General features: G+C 42.3%; 1 protein-coding gene across 1 annotated transcript in view; it reads right to left on the bottom strand.

Annotated features, from left to right (window-relative positions):
* Window positions 1-16945, bottom strand: part of RFTN1 (raftlin, lipid raft linker 1) — a gene marked incomplete at its 3' end in the record, with an annotated part of 152305 nt that overhangs the window by 93541 nt on the left and 41819 nt on the right. The window contains exon 2 of the mRNA XM_084247812.1: window positions 3276-3462. Coding sequence (XP_084103938.1) covers window positions 3276-3462 — 187 coding nt within the window. The remainder of the gene's footprint in view (window positions 1-3275; window positions 3463-16945) is intronic.

Genomic DNA, 16945 nt, shown 5'->3' with positions numbered 1-16945 from the left:
TATAGTTGGAAATGTGGTTTGCCCTGCCATCTTAAAATGAAATAGCAGTTATCAGAATTTTCAAAAGAAAAGATCAGGAATTTTTTTTGTGTGTGTGTGGATTTAACAGAAATTTGTCACAATGGGAAAAAGAGCTCTGTGGAATATTATTGCACTGAGCTTTTGGAATAACTCATTAATAATCCAGCTAGACTGTCAATGATGTTTTTAAATTATCCAACTCCACTAAAAAACACTTCATTGTAAGAATCATGTGCATCATTCTTCTGTTTGCCTCCAAAGAAATCAGGCCCAAGTTAAAAGTTCCTTTTTCCAGAAACATTTCCTTGGCTGCCCCTCCAGAAAAAAGGTGATGGGTCCAGTTTCCAAACAACTGTGAAAGGAGGGGCATACCTTCTTTTCTCAATTATACTCTAGGGATCTGGATGGCATGCTTCATGTGCTATGGACCCTGGCACCTGCCCCCTCTTCTTACCCACACAGTAAAGTGCTAAGCTCAAACCTTACAGAGTACAAGCTTGGTGAGATTTGCAAACAACTGAATGAATGAGTGAATGGGTAACTGCAAGCTTGTCTGGTTCAGTCCTTTTCCCTGGTCTTCCTGCAGTCCCCACAACCAGTTACTTACTAAAAACCTATGTTCACCTATTAATTACCTTAAGGTTATTCTTCAAGTTTCAATGAGTGATCCCAGGCTGCTTCTTGCTAGTGAACTTGATTGGGACTAATCCCAATAATCCCAGTAATCGAGAGAGTTCAGTTACATCTCTTTGCATGTGGTCTACTTAGAAAACATTAACCAGGCATTTACTTCCTTTTTGAGAGCTAAATCATTTCATTTAAAAGCAGCTACAGCTGTCAGAACTTTGGCAGACTTTGTGAAAAATGTCATTTTAACTGTCCATATTAAAAATTAATCACATAAGACTTCCTCTGCTCCATTTCTACTACTTAAACTCCCAGCTGATTCAGAAAACATTCTGTGGGTTCTGTTTATTTTGAATAGTGTCGGATCTTTTCCTCCCGATGCAAATACATAGTTATTGTATTTGCTAGGAAAGAACATGCCTGTACCTTAAAATTATTGGATAATGACTCTGCTTCCTACCACCACCACTTCTCCCACCCAGTACTAATGGGGAATAGAAGAGGAGGGTAATTTCTTGGTTATTTTTGCCAAGATAATGGCAAATTACCATTCTTATGACATACTTGGTTAATTATCATTCCTATTAAAATATTTAATAAACTACTAAGATTTTACAACTTCCTTTGAAAATCTTGGGTCAGGGCACTATTTAAAGACCCAGGACAAAGTTAAATCCAAGGAATTTCTGTGTGTGTGTGTGTGTGTGTGTGTGTGTGTGTGTGTGTGTGTGTGTGTGTAGAAGAACTGAGGTATAGGCAAGAGGTACAGAGGCTCAGAGGATTCATCAGAGACTGAGTGGGGAGCAGAACAGACAGATTTACTGAAATATACTGCTAAGGGGAGCAGCAGGCACGAAAAGAGAGGTCTGCTGCACCATATGTGGGTTAGCTCCCTGGCTGGGGATCAAACTCAGGACTTAGCAGTGATAGTGTGATAGTGCTGAGACAGCCCCTAGGCCACCAGCAGGCCCCCTCAAGGTATTTCTTTCTCTGTATCTGCCCATCAAGGAACTGGGGTGATTGTTAAGGTCATCCAGGCTAGCAGGCCAGGCACTCTGGACGTGTGAATACAGACCCACAGGGAAGGCTTCTTTCTCTTGAAAACTCCCCCTCAAGCTAGTATCTCATTCTTCTTGAGCCATTTTCCTCTTCTGGGAAGTAAGTCCATTAGCTCAGAGCCTGTCCTCAGTGGAAGTGAAGAGCCTATTAAACATCCCAGCTCCATTACTGGCTTATAACTAACTGTTCCCCAAAGTGAGGGCTCCCTTTAAAATATCCCTCCCATGATAGTATGGCTGAGGACACATCTGATTTCCTTTGCCAGACTTTATTTCAATTTTTATATTTATGAGAGCAGAAAAAACATTCTGCTTCCTATCCCACCTTCACTGTTTGAAAATGAATCATTTAAAGTGACTATTGCTCCTATTGAGAAACCAATATCCACCTCTCTTTTCCTAATTAGGCCCAATAAAAATATGAGTAAGCATTCAGATGCTATTACTGGAAAATACCCTCTAAGCTTTATTTATTTATTTTTTATATTTATTTATTTATTTATACATACAAGCACTGGGTACAGTTAGAAGCGCAGGAGGGTGAGCTAATTCACCAGAGCCAGAGCGGGGAGCAGAGCAGGCAGAAGGACCGAAGTACACTGCAGAGGGGAGCACCGGGCGGCAGGAGAGGTCTGCGCACCATGTAGGACCCTCCTCTGGTGGCCAGGGAGCAGCCCGGGATTGAACCGGCGCCGCAGAGGCTGCCGGCAACTTTGCAACCCAGCACTCAACCGCTGCGCCACCAGGGAGGCCCACCCTCTAAGCTTTATTTTTTTTTTTTTAATTTTTTTTTTTTAAAGATTTATTTATTTATACAAGCACTGGGTACAGCCAGAAGCGCAGGAGGGTGAGAGAATTCACCAGAGCCAGAGCGGGGAGCAGAGCAGGCAGAAGGACCGAAGTACACTGCTGAGGGGAGCAGCGGGCGGCAGGAGAGGTCTGCGCGCCATGTGGGACCCTCCTCCAGTGGCAGGGGAGCAGCTGGGGATTGAACCGGTGCTGCAGAGCCTGAGGGCAGCTTCACAACCCAGCGCTCAACCGCTGCACCACCAGGGAGGCCCCACCCTCTAAGCTTTAAAAAGCAAAATCAACACCAAATCAATGACAGCACTTGCTTCAAGAGGGGTTGGTTTTCCCTCCCAAATGACCAACAGAACTTAGGGTGGGTTCACAATGTCCAAGGATTTCCAGAGTTTGGAGGAAAGCATTACGTTTGCATATAACCTTCTAGAAGAGTCGTATATTCTCCAGTTGTGCCTTCCAGATGAACAGGATTCTGCTTCAATTAGCTCCATCGTTCTAGGAGTACACCTTCCGAGTTTTCTTCTGGAGTTTAATCCAGTAAATTAAAGGAAGGAAAGATGTGAACTAGAGCTGTCTACTTCTGCAGCTGCATGATTCTATGAACCTGGCTGGCTAACACTTGTCTTACCTGGCCCAGGGAGGAGACCACAGGAATAGCGTGCACACTGCAAACACACACAATCCCCCCAGTCCTCGCCCTCCCCTCCTCCATTCTACACACACTAACCACCTCACAATGCGGACCAGCCGCCCACACAGCCTTACTTGTCAGTTTTCTTGATCAGGATGGCTCTGAAGATGTGTTCCAGAGGCGTCTTCTTCCGCTCTTGGGTTGGCTGCACAAAGGGGTGCAGAGTCACCAGGGAGAAGCCTTGCTGGTATAACTCCAGGAGCTGGGCGGGCAGGTCTCGCAGGGAGGCCAGCCTCACCGCTGAGGAGCGAGGGAGCTCCGCTGGGAGTGTAGAGAGAAGAGACTGGTCAGAGGCCATCAAAACCGCCACCCTGGCCCATGCAAGTCTCTCTCCCCTGCCCACGAAGAGATGGTCAGGTCACCTCTTGCTAAAATTGAGCTTGTTCAAGTTTTATCTACTGTTTTCAAAGAGAACATACAAACAGCAAGTTATTTTTTCAACATATCCAAAGGCATTGATAGTTGGAATTTTTAAAATCTAGAGTCAATCTTCTCTGGACGTCATCCCCGCCCCCTTAAAAAAGAAATAAGAACAGAAAGTGGAGGAGACACCACAACATGCAAATATAGAATTGCCAGGTGGCAAAAAGCGGTGTAAACAAAGTCAAAAGACAAACTGGGACACAAATGGGTCATTTCATTACTTTGCAAAGAAATTGCTCAAAAAAAAAAAAAAAAAAAAGAAAAGAAAAGAAAAAGAAAAATGGGAAGGCTATTGCCTAAGAAACATAAAAGATTAGTCAATATCAAAAAGACACTCAAGTAACTCAACATTAAAATTACGCATTATCAAATCCAATAAATATTTTTCAGTTACTGACTTATTTTAAAATTTGGATAAAAGGTTTTTTTTTTTTTTTGAGAATTGTAGACTAGATACAGAAGTCCACAGCTACAAATATATGTACAATGTAAAGTTGACTTCCCTGCCCTATCCCAGGCAATCCATATTATCCTTTTTAATTTTCTTGAAAACATATGAACAATCACTGGATTCATACACAAGCAGATAAATCTACATACCTCCCTTCCTTTTTATACAAATGGTAGCACAGAGTCATGCACCTGGCTTTTCATCAATTTTTATCAATCAATTGTATACATTTTTAGAGACCATCAAAAGCAGGACGCAGAGTTCTGCTGTCTTTCCACAGATGTAGTGTATCTTTGTGGGATGAACCAGATTATTCTTACTTCTGCTTTCATAGGTTATGCTGCAAGGAAAGACATGATCCCTACACAATTTCACATGTGTGTATGGACAGTATATTTAAAAGAATTCATTCCTAGCGTGGAGTTGCTGGGCTAAAGGGTAACACATTGCAATTTTTCAGACTGGCCAGATTTCCTCCTTAGAGTAGTCTGGATTTAGCTTCCATCAAGGCTGCTGACATTTCTTTCCCATGCCCTGGAGAATCTCATCATGAAACAATGATCCCTATGAGGTGGTATTTTATATTTGTTCTTATTGTGTACCCTGTTTTATTTTGTATTAAACGTTTCGTGTTTTAGGGCCTCCCCTGGTGGGGCAGGTGGTTGAGTGCCTTGCTGTGAAGCTGTCCACAGCCTGCAGCACCGGTTCGATCCCGGCCGGCCAGCGAGGGTCCCACATGGTGCGGCAGACCTCTCCTGTCTCACCCGCTGCTCCCCTCAGCAGTATATTTCATCAGTCTGCCTATTCTGCTCCCCACTCTTTCTCTGGTGAATCCTCTCACCCTCCCGCACATCTGGCCTGTACCCCGGTTCTTATGTAAAATAAATAAATCTTTAAAAAAATTTTCGTGTTTTAATGCTGTCTGGGTTGCCTTTTCTGTTGAGTGTTCATAATCTTTGCCTAGTTTTCTATTGTTTTGGTCCTTTTTTCTATTGGTTTATAGGCACTCTTTATATAGTAGGAAGTTGAGTTCTCATTTGTGGTATTAGTTGCAAATATCTTTCCCCAATTTTTGTTTGTCTTTTTATTTTCCACAAGGTGGGTTTCACCATAAGGAATTTTTATTTATTTATTTATTCATTTATTCATTTGTTTGTTTTGTTTATACATGCACTGGGTACAGTCAGAAGCGCGGGAGGGTGAGAGAATTCACCAGAGCCAGAGCGGGGAGCAGAGCAGGCAGAGGGACTGAAGTACACTGCTGAGGGGAGCAGCGGGCGGCGGGAGAGGTCTGCATGCCATGTGGGACCCTCCTCCGGTGGCTGGGGAGCAGCCGGGGATTGAACCGGCGCTGCAGAGGCTGCTGGCAGCTTCGCAACCCAGCGCTCAACCGCTGCGCCACCGGGGAGGCCCCAGGAATTTTTTTTTATGTAGCTCAATTGATCAATCTTGTCATCAGTGGTGTCTCAATTTTTATGTCATAGCAGAGAGAGCTGAGATTATAAACAATTCTCCTGTGATTCCTAGCAGTACATATTTCATTTTTTGCTTGTAAATCTTTGATCCCTTTGGGGTTTATGCAATATGAATTCAACATCCTCCCTCCAGGTTTACCCATTTTGCCTCCTTGATTTGAGGTGCCACCTCAGTGCCATCTCCATGCCAACAAATACTATATTCTTCATACATTTAAGCACAATGTGATGTAAATATGTGATACATTAACCTATTTTAACAATTTTAGTTTTATATCTGTTTTGATATCTGGCCAGGTTATTTCCTGAATGTTCCCAGACTCCTCTTTATTTTCCTGACTCTTCCTGTATATTCTTATTTGTTTTCCCACAAGATCCTTAAAATTAGCCCATCAAATTCCCCCCTAAAAGGGGGGAGATCTTGTTGATATTTTTTACTGAATTCTATTCAAATTGTAGCTTAGCAGAGGGAGAATGGATATTTTCATCACACTGCAAGTTCCTATTCAATAATACAGCATAATTTTTGGTTATTTGAGCTTAATTTTGGGTCTCTCTAGAGCATGATAAAATTTTCTTCACCTTGAAACTACATATTAATCATGCTTTTCCTAGTTATATTATATTGATTACTATTGCAATAATAGACTTTTTTTTATTGATATTCACCATGGCAAGAATGGTGGGGAAACAGGTATATTTATTGTGGTTGCTGGGGTGACCCTTTCTGGGGGGATGACCACCTTTGTCTAGCACCTTACTATAGGGTATTAAGCTATGACTGGATCATGGATATTTTTAACAATATATGGACAAAGAGGGTCACTCCAGGGTTGACTGAATTAGCAAAAATCTGGAACCAAAGAGCTCTTATTAGAGGACTAGCTAAACACTGGGACACCCCAATAGTGGATCTTATGGCCCATTAAGAAAAACAAGATAAATCTGTTACATTATGAAGCCAAAGGCCAAGATGTACAACAGTGCTGATCATATGATACTCTCATACAAAAAAATTAGAAGTATAGAGAGACACAGACTAAAACTTTTTTTCTGGAAGAAACCATAAAAATAATATTGGAGAGTGACTGGAGAAGAGAGAGATGAGTGGAAAGCCAGTTTTTATTTTGTACTTTGAGTATTATTACCATCAACAGGGACCATCTGGGTGCAGTGCTGAGGAAGTATTTTAATTTCCTTCTTTATAGATGTAAAAACATTATGATTGGGAAGTTATTCATGTATTTTTTAAATAATGTGTGATTTTAAAAAACACAAACTTAGCAGAATCTAGGGCTACTTAAGAATATTACTTAACGTCACATAATGTAGCTCTCATTTCCATACATCAGGCAGGAAACTTACAGGACAAAAATCTATAACAATGATTCACTCCAAGTATCCGGTCTTCTGGAGAACTCCCCATCAATAACAGCGACAAATATGAGATGGGCCAGCACAGCACTAAAGCATGCAATCTTTCCCTTGAATGGACACCTTCTGGATAAGCTTCTGGACAAAAAGCCTAAAGGTACCTTTGGTAAAGAATGCTCCCTCCCTCCCATCCCCTCTCACAGAAACCTGGCAAGGGGTCTCCCAAGAGGCTCCTTAGATTCAAAGCGCTCCTGCCCTACACCCAGTGCTGCAAAGCAGGGGTCCTCCTGCATGCAACTTGGCCCAGCAGCACCTGGGAACTCTAGAAATAGATACTCTTGGGTCCCACCCTGGTCTTCGAGATTTATATCTAGAATCTGAGGCTGAGAACTACTTCCAAGAGGGCTCCGACTGGCTCTCTAACCATGCTCCCCTCCACTGGCAAAGAACCCATGGATCTAAGGCTTTGTACCCACCTGTGACCCACGCCCCAAATTCACACAGCCAAGACCCTGCAGGTCCCTGCCCTGACAGCTACAGAGCCGCTATGGGCAGACTTCTGGTCTGGCTTATGAGGGCGGATGGTGCCCCCTACAAGCGCACCCCAGGGAAAATGAGGAGGGAGTCTAGGGTGGGCAAGGGAAGGAAACACTTGCCCCAGTGCTAAATTTGAAGGGCATGAAACAGTAACCAAGATCAGTAAATATTCAATGCCTATGTTTTTTAAAAAAGGAATTAATACAAAAAGTTCACGATGAACAAAATATCAGAAATTTTCATCAAGACAGGATGGGGATGACTGATTTTCCATTGGCATCAAGTCCCAGGTATCTGGGCAGGGCACTGTTCCTGAATCTTCTTAGATGTTGCCTCACCCTAGTGCCCATCTCTTCTTGCCCTCGGCTCCAGGACCCCGCAAATGCCAGCAGCAAATGTGCACTCAGGTTATCTCAAGGCAATCAGGGGTTAGGTTTCCTCTGCTGTCATAAGACTACAGAGCAACTCAAGCAGTGGAGACGCTGGCTGTTATATTAGAAAATGTATACATCACACTTTAATTAAAAAAAATGGACTTTGGGCAGGAGTGTAAGCCTTTCTGAAGAGTAATTTCACAATACTGATTAAACCTAAAAATACTCTGCATCACTAAGGTCCGTTTTTCTTTGATAAAACTGTATATAAAAAGCCTCTGTGAATCCTGGAATATAAGACTACAACTCAACCAGTCTGTGGTTCAATATTTTGTAAATGTTTCAAGTTATTCAAACTCTTACTCTTCACTAAGATTTTCGTAATTTATATTTGTTTCCTCTTACGTGTCACACTACAATGAAAACAATATAAAAGGAGTCAGTGTGTTTGGGATGCTAATACAGGCTCACTATAGTTAAGAGTGATTATTATTATGTATTAGAGTTAATAGTCTAAAACATTCCTCAGTACAGCTGATCCTGAGTACGTGAAGTTAATGTCCTATATAAAATGGAGATAATAACATCAGCCTGTCTTCCCTCATGAGGTGGTAGTAAATACCAAATGGAAAGTGCAATTGATAAAGTTCAAAATGATCACACTCAGTGGTATTGGCAGCTGGCTGGGGCTGGTAGTTGCAGATGGTAATGACAAGATGATGCTAGGGCCATTAAATCCTTCCCATTGCCCCCCCCCACCCCTGACCCACCAGGCACCCCAATCAATGCACTAAAAATATTAGTCAATCAACCACTGTAGAGTTAAATGCTTCCTGAATAAAACATAATACCTTTAAAATTTTTATTTTAAAATCTAAAGATGTACCGCCTGTCAAAACTCAGCAACTTTATGGCTTTAATTTTGGGTATGCATGCTGTCGAAGTAAGTTTGGCTTCATGCTTAGAAAACAAATAAAAATGAATTCAACCATCTTATCACAATAATAATAAAAAACCAAACAACCATGTTCCTATTGTAAATATGATTAAAAACCTTAATTTCCTGTTTCGATTTGAACCATAACCTTTAAAGAACCACCTTGTTCTTGGAAACTGAGCAAGTCCCCTCCCTTATTATTACTAGAAAAATAAATGAAGGGATGACTTATCTGTTTGGGTGGGCAGACCAAAGGCAGGTCCATGGTCTACTTTTCACCCCACCTAGCAGAGTAACTCTCCTTGAATGTTGTTTTGCATCACTTGATCTCATCTATAAGTGATGTAACCCAGAGCAAGTCATATCATTCCCACCCCATCTCTTGGGTCCCTCATTTATAAAACGAAGACCCTGAAGAGGCAATTTTGAAAGGAGTTTCCAGCTTTAAAATGCAATGATTTTAAGATTTCAATGTGAAGAGTAAGGCACTAGTTTCTAATTCTAAAGTGACATTGATTAACACAACAAATGCTGTCCATGTGAACTGAGAGTCCCCCCAAACCAGAGCAAAAATAAGATTAAGGAACAACCACAAGTGTGTGTGGGTGGGGAGATGGAAAGAGAGGCAGGGAAATAATCTGTTGCCACTATGGCCAAATGAAAACCACTCCTTCTGGGATTCTGCTGCTCTGCCTGTTCCCTGGAATTTCTGGGGGCTTCCCAGGGGAGTTCTAGGGAAGAGAAGTCTGAGTAGTGGTGGGAGAGAAGAAAAGGGATATTTAAGAAAGTATATGTGATAAAGATATCTGCACCCCCAAGCTCACTGCAGCACTGTTCACAATAGCCAAGAGCCCAAAGACAGGGGGCTGGATAAAGAAGATGTGGTCAACGTACCCAGTGGAATACTACTCAGCTATGAAAAGAATGATGAAATCCTGCCATGTGCAACAACATGGTTGGACCTTAAGAGGATTATGTTAGTGAAATAAGTCAGAGGGAGAAAGACAAACACTGTATGATTTCACCCATATATGGCAGATAAGGAAACCAAACAAATGAATGAACTAAATAAACAAAATAAGATTTTAAACTCTAAGATCAAATTAGAAGGGGATGAAACAATCAGAAAAAAGGGGAAAACTGCAGAAGATTCCATTTTCAGTGGTGACCTTAATGTCATGTGGACAGATGCTTCTGTAATGAGGCACTCTTGAAACGCAGATGATGTCATGATGCAACATGACTTCAGTAAAAAATGTTTACAAAGAAATTATATAAAATAATTAGGGGGAAAAAAAAAGAAGTTATCTCTAGGGATCATGGGTTCCTGTCTCCAGTGGTACATGGCAGGAAGAGGCCTACAGTGTGCCTAATTTGAAGTTGCTTTGGTTTCCTGGCCTTTTACTGGAACTCCACTACAGCCTGAGCCACATAAACCACCTCATCACACTTAACATCTCTAATTGCAACTGCACCTTCTGAAGATGCGGGGCACCGATGACGCAGTGTTGGCCAAGGTTAATCTCTGGTCTGAAGAATGCCAGAGCCAGGGCCCGCGTTCCACATGAAGGTCACATTTTTTTCCCCCGACTTCCAATAGGTCATGTCCTGTAGTCTTTATCCACAGAGGTTGGTCTGAAAGCCCAGGTCTGGCCTGAATGCCCTTCTGCTCCCCTCAGAATGCTGTGGCTTCATCCTGCAGAGGGACCTTATCCTACGTGGGGCAAAGCCCAGTCTCCAGTGGCATCCCCCACCAACCTGGCAGGAGCTGCCTCTCATCTCATGATCTGGCAGAGGTGCTGGTGGGTACTTGGGGTCTGCAGGTACCCAAAGGATAAAGTCAAGTACAGCCAAAATGAACACCCAAGCCCCACTTCATCTAGTCATCCTAGCCTGGGTCCAGTGGGTCCAGAACTTCTAATTCTTTTTTTTTTTTAAGATTTAATTTATTTTTATACAAGAGCTGGAGTACAGGCCAGAGGCACGGGAGGCTGAGAGGATTTACCAAAGACAGAGTGGGGAGCAGAACGGGCAGAAGGACTGAAATCCACTGCTGAGGGGAGCAGTGGGCAAGACAGGAGAGGTCTGCTGAGCCATGTGGATATCTCCCTGGCCAGCCGGGAATCGAACCCGAGCTGCAGAGGCTGTGGACAGCTTCACAGTGCTGCGCTCAACCCGCTGTGCCACTGGGGAGGCCCCAGAACTTCTAATTCTTACCTTCAAGAAATCTTGGACTTTGTAGAAACTCTCCTAGTCTTGGCAAGTTATTCCAATTTTATTTTCAACCCCATATGTCCCAAAGCCAAGACCTAGCAGGTTGTAGGCTGGATGGGACATTTGTTAAATGTAGGGTGTGGGTGCCCTACCCTCTTTGTCTCCCTGACACAGCCCCCTTTCTTGTACCACCAGGCATGGTATGAGTGTCAGTAAGTAAAGAGCCTTAGATTCCATTCCTTCCCACATCATCACACCTGACACCACACTTCGAGACTACATCAGCAGGTACTGGACTGCTCTCCCCTGCCTCCTGCCTTCTCCACAGTGATGTGGAGAAGAACAAGGACTTTACAACCACATCATTGTGTTCTAAAACTGGGAAATCCCCTTTTCTCATAAAACATAAAAATATAGAAAATTCTATCAGAAAGATATTTTGGATGGCACGAGAGTCCAACGATCTTTCGAAACAAGCATTCTGCTTTCGTTTCAGAAACTAACTTCGTATAAATAAATAAACCAGTATGCCAAGAGTGAAAAAAAAAGAATGAAAAGCAAAGCAAAAGAAAGGAATGAAAACGCAGTGGGGGGGGGTAGGAATAATCTACAAAAACCACACATTTCTTAACACTCCTGGGATAAAGTAGATTTTGTCTTTGCTATGACGACGTTTTGTTTAGCAAAAACAATGCACAGTCCATTTGTTCCCAGAAAATGAAGCCCTTCAGACATCTGCAGAGGAGCCAAAGCAATGTCTTTGCCTCTTCAAACTTTATTATTGGGAAAGTGCCAGCTTCCAGCACCAGAAAGCAAGCTCTGAGTGAGCCACTGCCCATTTCCCTCCACTCTCTAGAAGGGCTAAGGGAACAGGGAACAGTCCCAGCTTCTGTTGTGTCCCCCAGCAATCATGGGTGACTTTAACCTAATTATTCAAAGTTGGACTTTGCTTTTCTAATTACATCTGCTAATGGTTCTGTCAATACCCAGGACTCAACATCAGAGAGAGACACCATCTCCCGCCCTAATTTCCCTCACAGGTGAAGCTGCTAATGACACTGTTCAACCCAATCTTTTGTCTCCCATAGGTTCCTTGAAGGCCCCTGTTTCTACAACATCCAGCTGCCTGGGCTTTGCAATCAATCCAATTCTGAAAAACACTAAAATCCATCATTTTTCAATGCAGGGTTTTCCACGGTATAGGTAAGGAGTAGGAATTCAATTTTTAAAATCATGTTTGCAGCCATTGTCTTCTGTATGTGTCACTTCTAAATCTGTGGACATGACCAAGTGGCCTGGGGTGGTTGAGCTCTGTGCCCCAGGCCCTCAGGACAGGGCCAGCGGTGGCCTTCTGGGCTGGGCACAAACCAGGCTGATTTTCCCCATTAGGATGAAGGGCCAAATCCCATCCCCTGAAGTCCTGACACTGGGGCTGCTAGGAAGGGAGTGGAGCGAGAGGTTATTTTGGGAGCCTTTAAAAGGGAATGATGCCCATGAATCGCTTTTTTTTTTTCTTCTTACATCACTGTTCGTTTTTGTATAATATTTGATTTCTCCCCTCAGGTGTAGTCCCCCTAGTTCGCCCACCACCACAGCACCCATTAACTGTCACCACAGTCCCTTGTGCTCTTCTAGCCCATTTTGAGCCCTCTCTCCCCTTCCCCTGCCATATGCCTCAGATCTATAGTTTGCCTGCAAGTTTTATCTCTTTCCTGACCTGCTGTTCAGCTTTCCTATATTCCTCCTATAAGTGAAACCATCTGATATTTTTCTTTTTCCTTCTCACTTATTTGGCTTAGCATAACCCCTCCCAGCTCCATCCATGATGCTGCAAATGGCATGAGTTTATCTTTTTTGATCGCCGAGTAATATTCCATTGTGTACATACACCTCACCCTCTTGACCCTTTATCTGTTTACGAGCTTGCTCTGTGCTGCAGAAAGCTGCTGCCTCATGGGTTGGGTAGGAATGGGCTCTCGTTCATTATCTCCAAAGGAAACCCCATACCCACTAATAAGCAATTATCCCTCCATTTCCCTCCCCACCCCGACAGCCACCTATCTGCCTCCATAAAACAAAATCCCTTAATTTTTTTTTAAATAATACTTTATTTATTTGCCTTCACATACATAACTATATGACTTGGGGGTCAACTTCACACCTTAACATGTACACAAGCTTCACTCACCCTTCACACAAAGCTCTAATGACAATTCTTAATTTAACTAAATAAATGATAGACTCAAAGGGGAAATCTCAGGAAGATTAAAAGTACTTGTTAGGCTTATGGAAACCTAAGATTCTACAGGTCAATCAGGGAATAACTGGAAAAGCAACAGATGGTTCATCACATGAATTAAGACACAGGCCACCATACCGGCCACCAGACTGCCATGACAACGGGCAGGGGTGGAGGGAGCCTCGTTGTCATTTCAGAAGGTCACGTAGCTGCTGAATCACACATGAACAAGATGGCACTGTAAAAAAAGTCAGCGTCTAGGTGTTATTTATAAGGAGACTGCATGAATAATTCCCACTGACTGTACACATTGATCAAATCCCAAAAATGACATTATTTCTCCTCACACCTCACCAGCCCATTTTATCAGAAAAGACACAAGCTAAGATTCATCAAGACAGCTTATAAAGAAACACCAGGCCCCCATGCTGCTCAGATTTGCAATGGGGTACTCAAATATTAAACACACCCAGCTAGAAATGGAACCCAGATTATTAATAAAATATTCCCTACACTTAAAAGGACTTTTTAGAGAGAAGACACAGATGATCACCCAGTCCTCAGACTCTCTAGCCAAACTCATCCACACCAAATCCAACAAGAGTTTAACATGAGTCAGAAGGGAAGCTGGTTATCAATATTTCATGCTATTTTCCCAGGCGAGCATGGTAGCTGATGCTCCTGGTAATTCTTTTGATTTTGAGAGGACAATAAACTGATTGCATCAAAGACCAGCCACTAATGAATATGTACAAAAACCAGGTAAATTAAATTATTTAGAATGGAAATGGGACCTTATATGGGTTTCTATGATAAAGTGTCAAGATTCTGCATAAAAGTAATCAGTACTGAAAATACTCAGCACTTGAAACGTGACTAGTCCACACTGAATGTACCATAAGGGTAAAATATATACCAGGTTTTCAGAGACTTATAGAGTATGAAACAAAAAAAATATATAAAATATTTAAGAAGTTTTTAAAATATTGATAACACATTGAACAATATTTTGGTGGTATTAGGAATAAATATATTATATTCCACCTGTTCTTTTTAACCTGATTTTTTTTTATTAAATTTTACTGAAATAATATTGGTTTATGTCATTGCTTGTATTGTGGAAGTAAAGGCTGTGCTCCTTCTGGTGGCATTACCATAGTGCTACCACCACCAACACACCCATAGTCCACCTCCAGAGTCCTCCATGCCCCCCTTCCACCTTGTTCTATGGTCAACATTCAAGAATGAGTTTTTGAGTTTGGCTTTATCTGAACCTTTGGTTTCTCCATATTCCATATATAAGCAACACCATCCCATGTCTTTCTCCTTCCGGCTTATTTCACTTACCATAATCCCTTCCAGCTCCAGCTATGTATCTGTAAATGGCAGGAGTTTATCTTTTTTGATTGCTGAGTAATGTATACCATATCTTCTTGATCCACTCAACTGTTTGGGGGTACTTAGGTATTTTCCACAGTTTGGTTATTGTAAATAGTGCTGCAGTGGACATGGGAGTGGAGGTTTCCTGTCAGCTTTTTACCTGTGTTAAATGTGGCTACTAGAAAATGTAAATGTCCCGATGTGGTTCCCAATATACTTCTGTTGAACAGCTATCCGTGTTCTGTGCTATCACTTACCAATCGTGTCTTTCACAGAACCGAGCACAACTTTTAATTATACAAACTGTCCATTTACTTTTTCTGTCTTTCCCGCTAGCTAAACTCCACCAGAACAGAGCCCGTGCTGGGCTTATTTATCAACAAGTGCTACCCCGAGTGCCTGGAGAAGGCTTAAGAAAAACTCTCTTTAAAGAAGACATTCCCCACTGACAGTTGCGCCCATGTAATGAGGGAACCAGCACTTTTTTCATCAAAGAAAGTCCATCACACACTGTCACCTGCACCTACTCTGAGGATGATGATTCTTGAGGTTCCCACAAAGCAGATAAGTTTGAGACCAAGATGAAGGAATGATTCTGGGTTCTAGAAAACCATCAGCCCATGTGAAACTCAGAGGGCTCTTGGAGACCTTTTTTGGTAGTGAAATATACCTAACATGAAATTTGCATCTTAACTCCTGTTAAGTGCACAGGCAATGGCATTGAATACATTCACGCCCTTGAGCAACCAATCCCACCCTCCTCTCTAGGAAAGCTTCTTTTAACCAAATATGCCTGCCGTACACCTGCTGCTCAACCTTTCACCTCTGCATACAACTCAGGTGTGAGCAGGAGCTACAGAGTGGCAGGAATTAAAAAGAAGCTGTTAAGAGGCATACAACACACAAAGGTGAAAATCTCCCACCGGAAAACATCAAAGGTTGATACGACAAGGAAAAAGGTAAAATTTTCACTTTGCAGAGATGGTCCAATAATGACAGGACAGAGACCTTGAGAATATATAAAAAGTGATTGGGAATCTGAATCCCAAACTGAACTGGAAAAAAAAAGTCTTCCCAAAAGTGTGCTGTCCTGAGGCCTAAGGACGCATCACTCTGACCTCCACAGAGGAAACAAAGAAGCATTTTTTGTGCTTTTTTATATTTAATTTTTCTATTTTATTAGTCAAGTAATTACAGTTCCATTAAACAGTGCAATAGGATCGATTTTAGTGGTAGTTTATGTAGTTGCTGAAAAAAATTAAAAGAAAAAATCAAAATGGTAGATTGTATTATTGTTTACAATTAATAAACACCCCCTTCCCCGTACGAGAGTTATTATATATCCCTATCCATGCCACGTGATTTTTTTTGCAGAGAAATATACATTCAATAGATATATTACAATTTCTTTTGATCCTGAGTACATATCCTAGGGGTTGTCACCTTTAGAGCAGTTTCACATTGCTATCAAAATAAAGATCTTACTCAGGAGAGTCTTTTAAAATTTCTGAGTCTAATAATATAAAATAATGTGCTCTGGAAACTGTTGGAAAGCATAAAAATTCGCCAGGTACATGACAAGTTTCAGGAGCTTATGAAAAAATGAATTCCACTCTCTGGGGGTTTAGCACAACTTTTGCCTACAGGGAAGCCCACCCATGGGTTCAAAGGCTCCGGCACGCCAGCACGTCCACATCAGCAGAGTCACTATAGTCTCCTTTTTCTCGCTAGAGACACAACATATGCTTGGCACAGTCACATAAATCATTCATAAGACTTACCAAAGTCCCACCAATTGTAAAATGCATTTTAATAACTAATATTCTTATATGTCTGACATCACAAAAAGTTCAACAGAGCTCAGTGGAATCAGAACAGGACCAGACGGTTCTCATGCTCTAAAATAGGCTTGTGCACCTGCATTTTCAGCTTTGCATGAACAATTACTGTGTTCATGCGCAAACTCCCAAATTGGTGCATGGAAATAGAAAATCATACACACGTCGAGTAACTCCGGGCTCCACTAAGCAATTTGCATGCAAAATTGTCATCAACACGCTCCTGTTTACTTTTTTGCCCATGTCAGAAGTGGGGCCTGGGGTGGCAGAGTTTAAGAGACATTTTGGTGCTCACTCTAAAGACGGGCCCCCAGGCCTCTCTGGTGGCGCAGGCAGATGAGCACTACACTGTGAAGCAATCCACAGCCTCTGCAGCGAGGGTTCGATCCTGGCTGGCCGGCGAGACCTCTCCTCTCGCCCACTGCTCCCCTTGGCAGTGTATTTCGTCAGTCTGCCTGTTCTGTTCCCCACTCTGTCTCTGGTGAATCCTCTCACCCTCCTG

This window comes from Talpa europaea, assembly GCF_964194135.1.
Source record: "Talpa europaea genome assembly, chromosome: 11".
Lineage (NCBI taxonomy): Eukaryota > Metazoa > Chordata > Mammalia > Eulipotyphla > Talpidae > Talpa > Talpa europaea.
The sequence above is the reverse complement of the archived record's forward strand: the minus strand, read 5'-3'. Positions and strand labels throughout refer to the sequence as shown.